Source organism: Aquarana catesbeiana, linkage group LG05 (assembly GCF_042186555.1).
Source record: "Aquarana catesbeiana isolate 2022-GZ linkage group LG05, ASM4218655v1, whole genome shotgun sequence".
Taxonomy (NCBI): Eukaryota; Metazoa; Chordata; class Amphibia; order Anura; family Ranidae; genus Aquarana; species Aquarana catesbeiana.
The window spans coordinates 550,789,771-550,806,089 of record NC_133328.1 but is presented as its reverse complement, the minus strand read 5'-3'; the positions used below and the strand labels follow the sequence as shown (position 1 = coordinate 550,806,089).

General features: G+C 43.1%; 1 protein-coding gene across 1 annotated transcript in view; it reads left to right on the top strand.

Moving 5' to 3' along the window:
• LOC141145293 (uncharacterized) overlaps positions 1-16,319 on the top strand; it is a 123,901-nt gene that overhangs the window by 10,947 nt on the left and 96,635 nt on the right. Inside the window, exon 4 of the mRNA XM_073631858.1 lies at positions 6,527-6,604. Within this exon, the coding sequence (XP_073487959.1) occupies positions 6,527-6,604 (78 nt within the window). The remainder of the gene's footprint in view (positions 1-6,526; positions 6,605-16,319) is intronic.

The following is a 16,319-nucleotide window of genomic DNA, read 5'->3' as shown; positions in this document are numbered from 1 at the left end:
TAATAATTTGTTAGGTTCCATTCATTTAGATTCGGCATTTGTTATTCCCGATAATTAGTAACTTCGGATAAATTCGTATTCGTTACATTCATAAGCAGCCAAAAAGAAACCCAAGGAGTTGTACGTGGCTCTCAGTACGTGGCTCTGTAGTTACAGATCATATGATCCTTAGTGACCCAGAGGACTCAGAAATGAATGCCTCTGCAAACTTACGCTGCATGACCTCCCTGATTCTGCAAAGCCTGCGAAAGGACCCTAGGATTTGTGGTATCAAGGAGAGGGATCATTACTGGCTGGCAAAGGGATGGTGAACCCGCGCAGTGGAAGTAAAGGGTTTGGTGAAGTTTGGAACTGCTGCCTCCCAACAAGCAGTCACCCTAATTGGGGACAGCTAAGATATATTGAGAATAATAGAAGGGTTTGGCGCTGTTCCTTTTAGTTGGATAATTCCCTACCTTCATATAGGTTTACTAGATGCAAATCAAAATGTAAATTCCTAGGTGCACCGTGCATGTGTCAAATAGATAATCTACTACAGTATTGTACAATCATAGGTGATACATAGACATTGGATATATGAAAAACTTTATATGTGTAAACTTAAATATGACATCAAATCTCATATGGGGTATTACTGGTAAAGGGGGGAGGGGGGGGGAGGGGAAAGGAGGGGGATGGGGGGTGGAAGTGGGGAGGGAAGGGAAGGGGGACAGGTGTGGGAGATCTGCTCCTGATGGGGAAATTGATAGTATCAGGATAAAGTGCAAACGTGCTGGTGAAATTCAAAAAAGTCCTTATATGTGATACACTTGTTGTCAGATTCTTAGTATATCTCTTATGCAGTTTCTTGTGCTGTTGTGGTAATAACCCTTCACTTTTAATATATCCTTGCTCTGAAAGTGCAGCCACTCACCAGATCACTTCACCCCTGCGGGGGTAGCAGGCAGTTACAGTTTTGCGCCACTGTGTATCACATATAAGGACTTTTTTGAATTTCACCAGCACGTTTGCACTTTATCCTGATACTATCAATTTCCCCATCAGGAGCAGATCTCCCACACCTGTCCCCCTTCCCTTCCCTCCCCACTTCCACCCCCCATCCCCCTCCTTTCCCCTCCCCCCTTTACCAGTAATACCCCATATGAGATTTGATGTCATATTTAAGTTTACACATATAAAGTTTTTCATATATCCAATGTCTATGTATCACCTATGATTGTACAATACTGTAGTAGATTATCTATTTGACACATGCACGGTGCACCTAGGAATTTACATTTTGATTTGCATCTAGTAAACCTATATGAAGGTAGGGAATTATCCAACTAAAAGGAACAGCGCCAAACCCTTCTATTATTCTCAATATTACTGGCTGGCAACCCTTCTTGATCCACGTTACAAGGGTAAGGTTGCAGAACTCATCCTGCCTTCGCAGAGGGAGCAGAGGATGACACATCTTCAGGAGGCCTTGAAGAAAGGTTTGTGCAACGCATTTCCAGACCCTGGGAGGTTACAATTATCCTGGTGCTGGATAACGTGTTGCTGAGGCTTCGTTCAGTCAGAGGTAGAGCGGTGGAGAAGGTGGCCGGCTACAATTTTTCAGTCCTCAGCGCCAAGGTCTGATCGGTTCAAGCAACCATCGCCAGCGGGGTAGGAACATCTACGGGCAAGAGCAGACTTGGAGACCTTTCCAACTGAGCATCCACTTGGTTACTGGGTCTTGAGGATGGACCACTGTCCAGAACTTGCTCAATATGCAATTGAGCTACTGGCCTGTCCTGCATCCAGCGTGCTTTCTGAACGCACATTCAGTGGGGTTTGTAATGGATCAAAGAGTGCGCCTGTCCACAGATAGATCCGTTGATAGGCTCACATTCATAAAAATGAATCAGCCTTGGATCAGCAGCTATCAAGCACCTGATATTGTTCTAAACACATCGCTGGATTGAGAGGAGCTCAGGTGAGTATTGGGGGGGTGGAGTGCTGCACACAGAAGGTTTCTTACCTTTGTGCATAGACTGAGCCTTTAAAACCACTTTAATGAAGGAGGGCATTTCTCTGCATACTACCAAAGTCAAAGAAAACGTAAATTTTCACTTTGCGTGTTTCCTGGTCTTTTTTATTCTTCGTTTCATTTCAGGATTGCTAAAATTATTTTGTTACAGTGGGAGGATGTTACAAAATCATCTATTCTTGGTGTCTGATAAACTAAATATGCCAAACTATTTTGTTTATTTTTTTATTTACAACTCTCTGGTCACACTTTCACACTGAGGCGCTGGCTGTGTTGACATTGTCATTTTAGCAGCGCTTTTTGGGTGCTAGCGGGGCGCTTTTAACCCCCGCTAGCGGTTAAAAAAGGGTTCAAAGCGCCGCTGCTGAAGGGCTTTGCAGGCGTTTCGGTAGTGCTGGCCATTGATTTCAATGTCAGGGGCGTTTTGGGAGCGCTGTATTCACCGCTCCTAAAGCACCCCAAAGATGCTGCTTGCAGGACTTTTTTCCCTGTCCTGCAAGCGCACCACCCCAGTGTGAAAGCACTCGGGCTTTCACACTGAGGCTGCAGAAGAGGCAGTTTACAGGCGCTATTTTTAGCGCAATAAACGCTTGTAAAATGCCTCGGTGTGAAATGTAAAATGAACTATAAATATAATAATTTGTGAAGGAGTTCCTTGACAGCCTACATTTTTTGTTTCAAGGACTTTTTCATAGTTAAAAGGTTGGAGAAGACTGGAGTAAAAGCAGCCATATGCTTGTTAATGGTGCATCCCCTAATCCTACACCACCAAACCTGTTGTACGGGTGCATGATCCTCATGAATGGAGAAATAAGTAAAAAACAGTATCATTAACAAAAGAAAAAGATTGAAACCCCCTCCTCTCAGGAAAACTACAGTTGTTAGAAATGCCCCTCTAATATCAATGGTTTTGTGCATTGTAAGAATGAATAACAGGTGTGAATAATCTTGTGTACTTTCCTGCACCTGTTCTACATATTTAAAGCACTTTACTGCCCTCATGCCGCTGTTGTATATGCTTCAGGTGCTACTAAATATGCATTATCCAGTGCACAGCTTCTTCAGGAATAATTTGCATACCAAAGCATTATTTCTACATTTATCACGCCTATTATGTAGAATAAGGTGAGCTAGTACTGAATAGGTTCAAATGGATGTAGACAGAGATGTAGAAAATATTTACATGAGCCGTTGCACTGCTTACTGTGAGATAATATCTTCTTCACTAAAGGAAATCTTAGAAAGCTCAGTTAGACAAGCACATTTAGCATTTATTCTGTCCTAGGCACAGAGAATGCTGTGCCTTTTCATACGGGCTCTTCCCATTATTCTTCGTCCTTGTTAAGAGATCATAGTAATGAATACTAATGCAGCGTACACATGGTCGGACTTTTCGACCGGACTGGTCCGATGGACCGAGTCCGGCGGACAATCCGATCGTGTGTGGGCTTCATCGGACCTTCAGAGGACTTTTCCAGTCGAAAATCTGAGGGACTTTAGATTTGGAACATGCTTCAAATCTTTACGTCGGAACTCCGCCGGATCCAGAAATCCGCTCGTCTGTATGCTAGTCAGATGGACAAAAACCCACGGCAGCTATTGGCTACTGGCTATCAACTTCCTTATTTTAGTCCGGTGTACGTCATCACATACGAATCCGTCAGACTTTGGTGTGATCTTGTGTAGGCAAGTCCGTTCGTTAAAAAGTCCGTCGGAAGTCCGTCAAAAGTCCGTTGAAAGTCTGTCGGACCAGTCCGGTCGAAAAGTCCGCACGTGTGTACGTGGCTTTAGGCTAGGTCATACATAGTTACATAGTGGTTGAGGTTGAAAAAAGACATCAAGTCCAACCTATGTGTGTGATTATATGTCAGTATTACATTGTATATCCCTATATGTTGCGGTCATTCAGGTGCTTATCTAATAGTTTTTGAAACTATCGATGCCCCCCGCTGAGACCACCGCCTGTGGAAGGGAATTCCACATCCTTGCCGCTCTTACAGTAAAGAACCCTCTACGTAGTTTAAGGTTAAACCTCTTTTCTTCCAATTTTAATGAGTGGCCATGTGTCTTGTTAAACTCCCTTCCGCGAAAAAGTTTTATCCCTATTGTGGGGTCACCAGTATGGTATTTGTATATTGAAATTATATCCCCTCTCAAGTGTCTCTTCTCCAGAGAGAATAAGTTCAGTGCTCGCAACCTTTCTTCATAACTTATATCCTCCAGACCCTTTATTAGCTTTCTTGCCATTCTTTGTACTCTCTCCATTTCCAGTACATCCTTCCTGTAGGACTGGTGCCCAGAACTGGACAGCATACTTCATGTGCAGCCGGACCAGAGTCGTGTAGAGCGGGAGAATTATCGTTTTATCCCTGGAGTTAATCCCCTTTTTAATGCATGCCAATATTCTGTTTGCTTTGTTAGCAGCAGCTTTGGGATGGATTGTTTGCTTTATACCCAAATGCTCCCTCTCTGTACAAGTCTGCAGAGAACAAAGAGATGGCTGTATATCACTTGACCTACAGAGCATCTTGTGACTCCTTCATACTGCCTGTAATCTACTCTTCAGTTCTAAAGAACACATAGAAGTGACCAGAGTTAGCCAGTGTAATAAAGTTGTACTATTAGGATTAATGGGGGTTTATAAGCGCGCTTTAAAGTGGTTGTAAACCTTAGACATGAAATATAAACAAAGCATATCCCTCTATAGTGTGTACTTGTCTCAGTTAAAGCGGAGTTCCACCCGGAAATGCAACTTCCGCTGTTCGGATTCCTCCCCCCCTCCGGTGTCACATTTGGCACCTTTCAGGGGGGAGGGGTGAGCAGATACCTGTCAAATCCAGGTATCTGCTCCAACTTCCGGGGAAAATCGCTGCACATTGTGTCTTCACTGCCTGGTTCTCCTGCCAGGAATGGCGGCGGCAGCACCCAGGAGGCGATCCAAAAATCGGCTGGGGTGCCGACATTGCAGGCTCCCTGGACAGGTAAGTGTCCTTATATTAAAAATCAACAGCTACAGTATTTGTAATTTTTTTTTTTTCCACCGGCAGAACTCTGCTTTAAAGGGGTTTGTAAACCCTCGTGTTTTTTTCACCTTAATGCATCCTATGCATTAAGGTGAAAAAACACCTGGCAGTCACCAGCCCCCCAGCCCTCCCGTTTTACTTACCTGAACCCTTTCATCTCCTCGATGGGGACGCACTTTTCCTCTCTCCACGTGGGGTCCTGGCTCTTGCTTGGATAGATTGATAGCAGTGCAGCCATTGGCTCCCGCTGCTGTCAATCAAATCCAATGACGAGGGCACCGGGGGGCGGGGCCGAGTCCGGCATTCATGTCTGTGGATGCAAATGCTGGACTCGGGATAGTGTCCATTCTCCTAGGGGGTTATCTGATGCAGGGAGGAGCCGTGAAAGCCGCCGGGGGACCCCAGAAGAGAATGTTCGGGGCCACTCTGTGCAAAATGAGCACAGAGTGGCCCCGAACTCTGGAGGTAAGTATGATATGTTTGTTATTTAAAAAAAATTAAAAACGATCCTTTACAATCACTTTAAGAGCACTAAGTGTGATTTCTCTCTGCTGTTTTGTTCCTCTGCTATCAGCATGAATCACTTCTGACAAGTTTTTCTGATGCTAAGAGTAAAATGGTGACAGGGAGGGAGCTCCAGCTGATTGACAGCCTCATCGTTGTTCAATGTTAGTTGCCTTCAGTATAATATGTTCCTTGTGCTGTGTCCTCCTTTAGATTAAATCTTCTTACTTCGTTGGATGGCCGGGTCCCTACTGTGCAAGGGCAAAGCGTGCTGCGCTCTCTCACTGGCCCAGCAGAAAGGGAGGAAGGAGGAGGGGGGCCGAGCTGCTGACGTACTTCGCCGCTGCCAGTCTCCCAGAAGTGGGGACAGGGTACCTGTAAAAAACAGGTACCCGATTCCCCCCCCCCCCCCGAAAGGTAGCAAATGTGGAACTGGAGATGGGGAGGAATCAGATAAGTGGAAGTTCCACTTTTGGATGGAACTCTGCTTTAAGCAGGGTATACATACAGTTTTTTTTTTTTTTTTTGTTCAACTAGCAGGTTGAATGAAAAAACCTGACAGATCCCCGCATCCACACAAGTGATGTAGACGCAGGGATCTCCTCTGCCACACTTGTATTCTGACAGCGGGGACAGCTATTGGCTGCAAGCACTTTTTGAATGCTGGTTTTCCAGTATGACCTTTTGATAAAAGCCAGTCATTTGAACAGAGAGGAGAACACACTGACCGAAAATAGGCCGGATCCTGCTGAACAGACCGGCTTTCTGTAACCGGCTTTAGGCTTTAACAGACCAAAGGGGAGCAAATAAAAATAGTTCATTGTAAGGGCTTAAAAAACATACCAGTATGTTCTAGCATCTGCAGTTCACTTCTTTTTTAATGTAATAAGTATGAGGGTGATGCTTAAATATTATTCTAGTCTGTACACACAGAGTGGAGACTTGTAAATGAACTGGCTAAGATTTGCCTTAACAAGACTGTACAAGGAAACAGGCAAGAAAAGTTACGCATAACCAACCAAGGCTGACTGCAGAAGCTGAACAGACGGTGTCAGAGTTAAAGGTTGGTATTCTTTCCATGTATTTTATCACAATAAGAGAATAGGTACTGGCAGTACAATTGCTGTTTAAAACCTTAAGCCCCACACTATAATTCACATTTAAATCGCACAGGAACTGCACTGCATTCCTGTGCAATTCACTTGTAATTGTGATGCGGTGCGATTTGAGCCTATTCATTCTTTTTTGGAGCCTCACCGCAACAGCATTGCATGGTCGTTTTTTACCATGAGATCTGGTGCAGGCAAGCCGTACTGTGTTTACGATCCTTTTGGGGTGTTAACTTCGTATTGACACCTGCAGTGGATCGAAACACAGTACAATTCGAATGCACAGGGTTCAATGCATTTCCCGCACCGCATGTGTGAGCTGGGGCTTAAGGGAAAGTATTGTCTTTTTAGTGAGTGCACATTTTGAGTTATTTTTCTTATTTCATTTTTTAAGATTTAGTATGCTTGCTGTAATTCCTTTTTGTTGCTGTATTAATAATATAGATTTGTTGAATACCCACTAGAAGGAACTTTGTATTTTACTGCAATCGCTCAACCTTCCTATTTAAGGCTTGGTTCACACCTATGCGTGTGGCTGCGGCTGCTGGAATAGCAGCGATTCCCGCACCCACAACCACCTGCAGTAAAAACGTGCTGCTATGAGAATGCATGGGGCTGCCCTTCATAGGACTTTTATAAGCAGTGGTAAAATGCACTCTGGAATAGCTGAGAAAAAGTAAAGTGATCAAGTATATTTTGCAGTCTTTATAAATATGCCTATTTATTCTATTAACTATGGCTGATAAATTAAAGCAAAACTAAGCCTGATGTACCCAGAGGTGGGATTTTTTAACGGTGCCAGAGACAATTGAATGCCCATAAAGATTTTGTCTTTAAGAATTAACACATTTTATATATACATTGTTAAAATTTGTGTGACATAAAAAAACTTAGCAGATAGTCATTTTATCACATCATGGGGACATTTTCAAGGTAAGTGATGATACAATGTTTAATCCTGACATGTTTCACCCATAAGGGCTTCCTCAGGGGATCCTCAGGGGCACAACAAGACCAGGAAAATTAACTGCTAACATAGAGTTGAACTAGGGTGCCAAGATGGAGCAAAGATTATCACAGCCAACCAGGGATAGGTCTGTTGGTGTTGTAAAGTGTAGTGGTCACTCCCGGGCCTCTCGCCCAGTAATTAGAGGAAATGATGCCACACGCCTGCTGTTCGGTGGCATAATTTCCATAGCTAGGAAAGCCGATCGCCGGCTCTATAAAACGCCTGCCTGCAGCTGCGGGTATCATCCCGGTATAACCCCTGAAAGCCGAGTATACACATCTGCGTACGCTCGGAGGGAAGGGGTTAAGATGACCACACTCCCATTCAGCAGGAATCGGACAAAATTGAAGCCATAGTGGCCCTTTCTGGACCACTTGACTCAGCGAAACTTACCTCAAAATGTTCCTTTCCTGGCACCAATCCATGGCAGCATACATGTGGTAGTTGCCCCACCTACTATGACCAACAGGACCAGTGCAAAGCCAAAAAGTTTTGATGCCCACACCACTGTCCATTTCCTTTAAATCACTAGGAACAAACTGGATGGGCTTTATAAGCTGCTATGGATTGGCGCTTAGAAAGGTAAATTACAAAGTAAGTATGATATAATTTTTGGCAGCAAACATATGATAGACCAATAACTAGCTACCAGCATGAATAGCCTAAGCAAATTCTATTTTACAAAAATTTCTGCCAAAATCAGCTGTAGTGAGGACTGCTGAACCCATTGGTAGAATTGAAGGAATAAGCTATCCGTGCTTTCTAGCTATGCACGGTCTTGTGGGTGCAAGCTGGCCGGGCTACTACCACATGTCTGATGCCTCATGGAAGGTTGATTTAAAAATTGACTGAGACGGGCAAAAAATGATCGGCCTAAAAGTGACTGCATCCTGTCAGATGAAATCTCTGTTCATGTATATATGGAGACTCTGGTGTTATGGCTTCCTGATTGCCATAGTTAGCAATGGAGATTGCTGTTTAGCATGGATAGGCAATGGACTAATTTCTCTTGTGCGAGGCTGAACGAGAGAAATTTACACGTGTCTCACTAGCTTTAGCCAAGTTGCCTGAGGAATGTGGCCCTTAGTAGCACAAAGGGCCACACATAGGAGAGTTTTCTGGCCCATAAAGGTATAAGCAGGTAGCTGGTGATGCTTTTTAGTAGAGATTTTGAAATGTTTAAAATGGTTAACGGGTTCACTTTAAGTAGGGTTTTCCCTGCAAGCATCTTATTGTACTGTGGTCTGAAACCTAAGCTTTCCACATTATCACCTATTTATTGTAATGCCTGGCTAATGGAAGATTGAATTCCTGTGTGTATACAGCACTCTCGTGTGCTGGAATTCTCCTGGGCAGCCTGGATGGAGCTAATGGCTTTGTGAGCATCATAGAATAATGACCTGATCATCATCCTGCATGTATTAGTACTAGACCTTTTTGACTGTTACTCTGCGATCTCTGTTACTATGTCTACCACTAAAAACTGTAAGGTCAATCAACCTTTGAGTGGCAGCTGCTAGGTAAAATGGAATTACTCAAAGCTGGGCTGTATTTTTTGTTACATGATTATCTATTTTTGTATGCTTGCTGTGCAGTACTGCCATTTACACAACAATTAATCAAATTCTCTTCTTTCTGACACTTTGTGTGTGCACAAGTTAAAATTTAAATGACCTTACAAATTGTGTGCATTTGGATTTTTTGCATTAGGGGGCTGCCTGGGATTAATCAGCGGGCTTTGCATGTGCACATTTTTCCACAATATACAAGTACAAAACTGATACAGACCTGAAAGCAAATATAATTTAAATTTTAAAGCAGAGAAATACATTCTAGGTGTATCAAGACGAAAGGGCTGTACACACAGGCCGAATATTGGGCGGCATTGAACCGGCAGACATTCGGCCCATGTGTACAGCAGCTGGTCCGACAGAAGCCAATTCGCCGTCTTCTGTCGAAGGGTCATGACCGAAAAAGGTCTGCTGATCGCATCTGGTATATTCTGGTGGGGGTGGGGGGGACAGACCAGTGTGTTCTGGCAGGGGGCCACCCCCCTGTCAGAGCACAATAGCCCAGCGGGGGAGATCGATGTACTAACATCAGATAGTTAGTACAGCGGCTCCTCACAAGCTCTTCAGTTTTTTTTTCCTTTAAGCCCACTGGGTTAAATAAAAAGAAAAAATGTACTAGACTTAGAGGCAGTGGTGGCCCGTCCATGCTGGGTGCAGGGGCGCTGTCCCCCTAATCCATGCGCACTGCCAGGGAGGATAGCGTCCTGACAGACAAGGTCCACAACAGGAGATCACAGGCAGAGGGTGTGGGCCACTTACTTCTGCTGACTGCATATTTAAAGGACCGAGAAGGGCCACACCAAGGCTCATATTTTGATATTCATCATATCTACTACATGTCCCTGTACTTATCCCATTGTATCCCATATATCATCTTGATTTGTGAGCAAACAGCCTTCGTAAGATACTCTGTTTTTGGCCTCTGGGGGTAGTGTTATGAGCTCTCCATTGATGCCATCTTCTGCAGTGATCCTTGTGATTCCTGCTTGCAAAGCTCATCGAACATTGCACCATTTTCTATGAGTAAGCGCTCTGTAAGAGCGTGAAACGCGTTAGCGGCTAAGCTGTGCTGCTCCAGCGGTGCCATGTACTGATTTTATGCCATGTTTTGAATAAAAGAAGATTTTATCTGCTCATCCCTGTGTGCGGCTGTCCAGATCCTTTCTGCACGAATATAATTGCATCAGCAATGCCAGCACGTGGGGCTCTCACCCTTTTGAACAGTGGAAGATAGGAGAAGTGGTCAGAGTGGTCCCGGCTCTTCCTTCCCCCTGCCTCCTAAGGTAAGGCATCTGATTGCCGCATTCACATCGTCCTTTTCCCACGCGCGGGGGGGGGGGGGGGGGGGGGGGGGGAGAATCGCCGCCACCCGTCTCCCATGCGTGGGGGGGGGGGGTGTGGGCTGATCATTGTCGCCCATCTCCCGCGAGGGGGTGGTGGTGTTAATTTGCCCCCAAAATATTGAGCACCAGCCCCCACTGCTAAAAGGTATTCAAAGTCTACTCACACACAGAGCCATATACACAAAGACAGCTCTAATTAGCCCACTGGCTGAATGTGAGAAATCTTATAAATTCTTCCATTTATCCTAAACAGCTTGGATGAAGGAATCTCCTGTGCGGGATATTGTATTCTGACAGCTGGAGGGCCACCCTCCGCTTGAATTTCGACTAATTCAGCAAGAATCTATCAAAATTCCAGCATTGCTTGGTCATCTTTACAGTTAATTTTCTTTTAAGAATATGTAAACCCAACATTTCATATACCTGATATGTGTCGGCTGTACCATGTACTTGTATGAAAAAGTACTCTGTTTTCTTAGTATTGCTTCCTTGGTGTCAAATCCTTGGTGATCCTGCCAGTCCCTTTGCTTTCCTATTTAAAACTGACCTCACTGGGCAAGATAACACAGCATGGTTATTTCTCTAGCTGTGCTGGGAACTCAGCCTGCTCTCCTCAAGTGATCAGACTTGTCCTGACACAAATGTTTTATCTTTCATTTCTATTTTAAACTGAATGGGTTGTTTTACAAACTGAGGGTTTACAAGCACGTTAATAATGTCCCCTGCCACCATGCTGCAGGAAAGGTCCTCTGCTCTCTGTGTGGGAGCAATAGTCCCTCTGAAGTGGCCTGACGCTCCCCTGACGAATCTGACCTACAGCACTGCAGTCAGAAAAGTTAATGCTTTTTGTTGATTTGAGAGTTCTAGTTTTACTTTAAGTTGGCTTTAGCCTGGGTTCACAGTGATTGTGGGTTTGAAATCGTGCAAGTTCAGCTAAACTCTCACGATTTTAAACCCGCTTTTCAGTCGGACTTCAGGGGCAATTTCAAAGACATCTGTGTGGGTTCCTGCACAGATGTCTATTGAAATCGCCACTGAAATCAACAAAAGTAGTGCAGGAACTACTTTTGGGAATCAGTGCGACACCGCAAAGTCAGCATCACACTGATTCGGACAGTGCCGTTGCCGGCAATAGGCGGCGATTTGGCATGCGATTTGAAATGTCAAATTGGCCCGATGTGAACTTGGGCTTGGACACGTATTGATGTGGTTTACAATCTATTTGGTTAAAGTGATATTAAACCCTTGTTTAACTGTTGCTTAACAGCTGATTGAATCACTGACTGAGTATGCAGCTTCTTTAATGTGATTGTAAAGGAAAAAAAATATAACAAACATGTTATACTTACCTGCTCTGTGCAGAGGTTTTGTAAAGAGCAGTCCCGATCCTCCTCTTCTTGAGTCTCCCTCCCCTTGCTGAGTGCCCACATAGCAAGCTGTTTGCTGTGGGCTGGCTCTCTGCGTTCATAAGACACAGAGAGCACTGCTCAGCCCCGCCCCCCCCACTCCCACCTCAGTGGCTGGGATTGACAGCAGTGGGAGCCAATGGCTCCTCCTGCTGCATCTTAGCCAATCCGGAGAGAGAGACCCGGGAGAGCTTCGGGGCTCGTGCACATTGCTGGATCGAGATCGGGCTTAGGTAAGTATTAGAGGGGCTGACGGGGGAGCTGCACACTGAAGGCTGACGGGGGAGCTGCACACTGAAGGTTTTTTACCTTCATGCATAGTATGCATGAAGGTAAAAAAACTTTCAGCCTTTACTACCACTTTAACTTTTTATCCTTGCCTATGTTCCAGTTTAAGCTTATGTCCCAGGTTTCTTGCTTCAGGGTGGCTCCTTTCTCTTGCAGCATTCTATAGAGCCACTTTGCATGCAGAGACTAGAGTTGTGTCTCCCTACACCGCATGCATCAATAGACATACACAGCCCCATGGCCTAGGCACTTCCCTGCTCCTTCCCCCCCAGGCTAATTGGCTGCACTGTCCACTGTTAACTCTTTCATGTGATTGCTGTAAGTTGGAAGCGGCACTGAGAAAGCAGGAGCAGCAGTACTGAAAGTTGTAAACTACAAGTGCTGGCAATTTTAACAAATCGTTCACTGGGGAATGTTTATTTTATTGCGTTCAATGTTTTTAAGTATAACTAAAGGCAAAACTTTTTTTGGTTTTGGACAGAATGGAGATGGATTAGAACACCTGTTAGGTTATTATTGCTACCTCTGTCCCTGTTAGGGAGATTCACCCTCTCTGTTGTCCTGTTTACCATTATCATTGAAAGTGAATAAAGTTAAAAGAAAATCCCACATTTTGGGTTGTCCCCAGAACAGTAATAGAGGGGAAATCTTCCAATGATGACCCTAGTTCTGGTGACCCGGGGGCCCCCAAGGGATTCCATTAATTTGCAGGTATTTTGTCTCACTTCCTGTTTGGCTGTGGGACAGAAAATTAAGGGAAATCTCCCCAATGGGACACAGATGACAAAAAAAAAAAAAACTGATGGGGGTTATACCCCCTTTCATCCAAAATGAAAAACGTTTGCCTATAGTTCTCATTTAAGCTAAAAAAAACTCAGGTTTTAATATTACCTTAAGGTGAGATAGCAAAACATTTAATTTGAACTGAAAAAAAAAAATGAAATGCAAGGCCAACTTTAAAATCTTCAGATTTAACAAAAAAATGTCCCAACTTCTCCAATCTGCCTTATCCCGGTTTTACTTCCACGGCGCTCTTTGAGAATTCTGTACAGTTCTATCTAAACGTAATGGATTGTACAATGAGATTGTAATATATGTTGCCCTTTTATATTTGGGTCAGTCTTTCAAATCTCCATTACACTTCTTCCCTTTTACAAACAACTTGCATTTATATGTGACATGGTGAATGGATTTCAGATTCTTCCTCGGTAGTAGAAGTAATCACAAGAAGACATTACATGTATAGCATTTTATTCAGACAGAATCGTTCCACTGATATGATCCAGCCTGGAGAGTGTGTCTGCACTTCAGTACACTTGTCTTATTATTCAAGTGCCAAAGGGAAAAAGCCATTGAGGTTATTATGCTGCTATCCATGGTACTTACATGAAATCACTCTTCAAAGCCCGTGTAACATCACATGCAGTCTCTTTATGTCTGAAGGAAATAACTTGCATTATTGCAGCAGTACATCTTATTGTGCTTATGACGGTATATTGGAATGTGGAGATATAATAGTAAGGCTGGATTATTTGAAGTACCAGTAAATCTTTGTCTAAGTAGAGACATTTAATATACATTGTGTGCCGGTGTTATTGTTACAGGACACGGGACATTATATCCTTATAAATGACTCAATTACTGATTAAAACATTTTACTTAAATGACTTTGGTGTAATTGAAAAGCATGATACTATTTTAAAATGAGGAGATACAAAATGTGGCAGATGGAAAAATCCATACCCCAATCACCATCCCTTTACAACTTGGCATCATATTGTACAGTCATGGGCAAAAATATTGGCACCACTGAATTTTTGTCAGATAATGCACCACTTAGGCCTGATAATTGTTGCAATTACAAATGTTTATTTCTTTTGTTTGTATTGGTATGACACAAAAAATGGAGAAACAAAAAGTCAAATCTGACACATTCCACGCAAATGTCCAAAAATGAACTGAGCAAAATTGGCACCCTCAATTTAATATTTGGTAGTACACTGCTTGGAAAAAAATTACTCAAATCAATCTCTTCCTGTAACTATCAATGCATTTCTTAGACCTCTCTACTGGAATTTTGGACCACTCTTCTTTTGCCAACTGCTCCAGGTGTCTCAGATTGTAAGGGTTCCTTTTCCCAACTGTTTTGAGATCTCTCCACGGTTGCTCTATGGGATTTAGATCTGGACTTATTGCTGGCCAGTTCAGTAAACTACAGTGCTTTGTCTTAAACCATTTCTGGGTGCTTTTTGATATGTGCCTTGGGTCATTGTCCTGCTGTAAGACCCATGACCTCTGACCTCTGACAAAGACCCATCTTTCTGACACTGGGCTCTACATTCCCCAGAATTCTTTGGTAGTCTTCATAATGCCATGCACACAGTCAAGACATTCAGTGCCTGAAGCAGCAAAGCAACCCCAAAACATCAGTGAACCTCCACCATGTTTGGCTGTGAGGACTGAATTTGTTTCTTTAAATGCCTTATTTCTTTTTCCTGAGAACAGTAGAATGATGGGCCTTACCAAAAAGCTGTAATTTTGCTTCATCTGTTACTATGTAACTGTCCACAGCACATTCTCCCAAAAAGATTTTGGCTTCCTCAAGTAAATTTTAGCAAACTCCATTGTGGCTTTTTTTATGTTTCTGTGTCAGCCGTTAGGTCCTCCTGGGTCTCCTACCATAGCGTCCCTTTTCATTCAGATGGTGTTGTATAGTTCCAGCTGACACAGTTGTACCCTGTGCCTGAAGGTCAGCTTGAATTTGTCTGGAAGTTGATCGAGGTTCTTTATCCACCATTCAAACAATCCTTTGTTGCAATCTTTGCTGATTTTGTCTCTTTCGTCCACGGAGATTAGCTACAGTGCCATGGGCTTTAAATTTCCTGACAATGTTGTGCACAGTGGACACAGAAACAATAAGGTCTCTGGAGATGGACTTGTAACCTTGAGATTGTCCATGCTTTTCCACAATTTTTGTTCTCAAATCCTCAGACAATTATTTGCTGCTCTTTCTCTTCTCTATGCTCCGTGTGGCACAGAGAGACACACAACAGAAAGGTTGAGTAAGTTTTTCACCATTTTAACTGGTTGCCAGTGTGTTTTTCTATATTGTCTGCACCTGTTAATTGATACGGGTGAGTTTAATTACAATTTTTTGTTTTGGCGTTTTGTGTGGAATGTGTCAGATGTGGCTTTTTGTTTCTCCACTTTTTTCATGTCATACCAATACAAACAAAAGAAATAAACATGAGAATGCCTGAACATTTGTAATTGCAACAATTTTCTGGGCGAAGTGGTGCATTCTCTGACAGAAATGCAGGGGTGCCATAATTTTTGGTCATGACTAAGTGAAAAAAATGTACAGATCAATATGTTGAAGAGTGACTGAGAAAGGGAGTGCTGATACACATGGAACTCTTCTCTCCTTTAGTAAAATCTTCTCCGTATCTATTTTGGATTACCTCTACTACAGATATGCTTAGGCCTATAGAAAAAACAGAAGCTTGTCTGCGCCCTATTAATCTCTTAAAAAGCTGTATCTACAACATATTATTTCACACAGTGGAATTAAAGATGAATTCCAGATATGGTATATTTGTACATAGTTACATTGGTCTATCTTGGGCCAATATGTCTATACCATACTTGGCCAATGCCCCTGGAAGCTGGGAATCCCTCCCTGAAGTAGACACAGTGATATCCAGCTTCCAGAGTCATCAGCTTGGTATAGTATGTACATATTTAAAAAAAAAAAACAGATGTGCTTTACTGATAATTGCATGTTACATAGCAGTATAAAGAAACGGTATTTCTCCACGTTCAAATCACATAAGGGTAATACATTTAGTACATAAACATATAGGACTATTGGTCCTTTGCAAGAACAAAAGAGATCACAATATTCAAATCAAAAGCGAAAAACAATACATAGTATATTGCTATCTGTGAAAATTCCAAGTTTAGAGAAGATGTTATGTCCAGCGCCAAAACAAAACACGCCATTGTAGAAGAACTCAAGTCAATGTCCAAGAGGACCATACCTTATCAAATTT